Genomic DNA, 2,266 nt, shown 5'->3' with positions numbered 1-2,266 from the left:
GTGGGGAGGGGTGTGGGGGGACCGAAGGCCTGGGCCTCCCTGCCTCTCATGCTGCCTCTCTTGCTTCCTCCCCAGAAGAAGAAGGGGAAGGAGGGGGCGTCGGGGGCGCCGCCTCCACCCCGCGCGCCCACCCTGCCCCCTGAGGCCCGGGCCCCTCACGCCGGCTCCCCGGCCTCTGCCAAGAGGAGCAAGGCCAAGGCCAGAGGGAAGGAGGTGAAGAAGGAGGTGAGGCTCGCCGCCCCCAGACGGCTGGGTCCCCGCAGGGTCCCCGCAGGGTCCCCCAGGCCAGGGCGGGATTCTTCGTTCAGTTGGCGGATGGGTCCTGCCCGGGCGTGTCCCCCTTTCCACACGCTGCTGGCCCCTGGCCAGGCTGTTCTTCCTCACCCCACTGCGTGTAGCTGGAGACGCTGCCTCGGTTTCTCCAAGGGACCCGAGGCACCTGTCATGGTGATGAACACCACTGAGCACAGGCAGGGTGAGGGGCCCATTCTGTCCTCCCGCTGGGACCCCCACTGCACACGTGGCCGATAGCGCCGCAGCCTCACTGAGCCCGGGTTTCCAGGGAGGGTCCCCAGCCAGGCAGGACACGCGCTGTGTGCTAAGCTGTTGGTCTGCTGCGCTCTGTCCCCAGAACCGAGGCAAAGGGGGCGCAGTGAGCAAGCTGATGGAGAGCATGGCCGCCGAGGAGGACTTCGAGCCCAACCAGGATTCCAGCTTCTCCGAGGACGAGCACCTGCCGCGGGGCGGGGCTGCGGAGCGACCGCTCACTCCCGGTGAGTGCCCTTGGTGCTGCATGGGTGCCGGCCCGGGGCGGGGCAAGGGGCATGCACGGCCTGAGATGGGCACCGGGAGGGGGCGCAGTCCCCGAGTGCACTGACACGGCCCTTTGGGCTCCGGCCGGGGAGGGGTCCGAGCAGGGTCACGCAGACTCTCTTGGGCCTTGGTGAGGAGTTTGGCACGAGAAGCTGCGGTCGCACTGGCTTCGAAGTGAGCTCTCTGACCGCTGCCAGAGAATGAATCGGAGGGGCCCAAGAAGGCAGGGGGTCCAGGTGGGAGGCCGTCGGCAGGGGCGGGATGGTGGGGGCAGCAGGGGTGGGTTGAGTGCCTCAGGAGGGAGAGCAGGGGCGCTGTGCTGCGGGCGATGTGAGTGGATGCGGGGGGAGGGGTGCAGGCTGGCGGGTGGCCACGTCTAAAGGGCAGACCTCGCCGGGCTTGTTCCCATGCTAATGGGGTGACCAGGGGCCGCCGATGCATGGACCGCTCTGCTCCGTGGTCTCCATTCCCCTGGACCAGTGGGCTAGCCAGGCGTGTGCTTGTGGCCACGTTGACAGAGGCTCCAGAGGCAGAGTGGGGACCAGTGAGGCCTCTTAAGGCCTTTTGGTGGGGAGTCTGGCTGTGAGGTTTGGTTTCCGCCAGGACAAACAGCATCCCAGATGGCAAGTCCTGGAGGTGTGTGGCTCAGGGTACAGCAGTGGGCCCTGATGACCCAAGCCTCATGCCTGGGCTCGGGGTGGGGGAGGGGCAGCACGTGCAGGCTGCCACCCAGTTCACACCTGCCTGGGGTCTTTCCAGACGTGGACCCCCATGTGTGCACACTGGTGCACACGTGCCCCACAGGCTGCCTCAGGCACCCGTTCTCCAAGGGGTGGCTCTAGAGGGTGGCCAGGCAGGCCTGAGGGGGCGGGGAAGGGTCTCCAGCCCCGCCTCCAGCCCCTGCTTCCCTTCCCGGCCTCCAGCCCCTCGCTCCTGCATCATCGACAAGGACGAGCTCAAAGACGGGCTGCGCGTGCTCATCCCCCTGGATGACAAGCTGCTGTACGCCGGGCACGTGCAGACGGTGCACTCGCCCGATATGTGAGTGGGGCTGGGTGGGGGCAGCGCGGGACTCGGGGCCTGAAGCCTCACCCAGTCCCCACCCGCGCGGAGGCTCGGCCTCTGCCGCCTCACACCGCTCTCGCCCGGCCTTGCAGATACCGAGTGGTGGTGGAGGGCGAGCGTGGGAACCGGCCCCACATCTACTGCCTGGAACAGCTGCTGCAGGAGGCGGTGAGGGGGAGGGGAGGCAGAGGGCGGGGGGCCGGGCTGTCCCGGTCACCACCGGGTGCTCAGGCCGTCACCTTCCCAGATCATCGATGTGAGGCCGGCCTCCACGCGCTTCTTACCGCAAGGGACCAGGATCGCGGCCTACTGGAGTCAGCAGTACCGGTGCCTCTACCCGGGCACCGTGGTCCGAGGTGGGACGCTCCCCTCCCCCGGCACCCTCCCG

General features: G+C 68.5%; 1 protein-coding gene across 1 annotated transcript in view; it reads left to right on the top strand.

The window, feature by feature from the left end:
• The window catches only part of TNRC18 (trinucleotide repeat containing 18), a 90,596-nt gene that overhangs the window by 67,167 nt on the left and 21,163 nt on the right, over positions 1-2,266 (top strand). The window contains exons 23-25 of the mRNA XM_023532763.1: positions 1,737-1,854; positions 1,971-2,046; positions 2,126-2,234. Of these exons, the coding sequence (XP_023388531.1) occupies positions 1,737-1,854; positions 1,971-2,046; positions 2,126-2,234 (303 nt within the window). The remainder of the gene's footprint in view (positions 1-1,736; positions 1,855-1,970; positions 2,047-2,125; positions 2,235-2,266) is intronic.

The sequence above is a fragment of the Pteropus vampyrus genome, unplaced genomic scaffold (genome assembly GCF_000151845.1).
Source record: "Pteropus vampyrus isolate Shadow unplaced genomic scaffold, Pvam_2.0 Scaffold90, whole genome shotgun sequence".
Classification (NCBI taxonomy): Eukaryota; Metazoa; Chordata; class Mammalia; order Chiroptera; family Pteropodidae; genus Pteropus; species Pteropus vampyrus.
The sequence above is the reverse complement of the archived record's forward strand: the minus strand, read 5'-3'. Positions and strand labels throughout refer to the sequence as shown.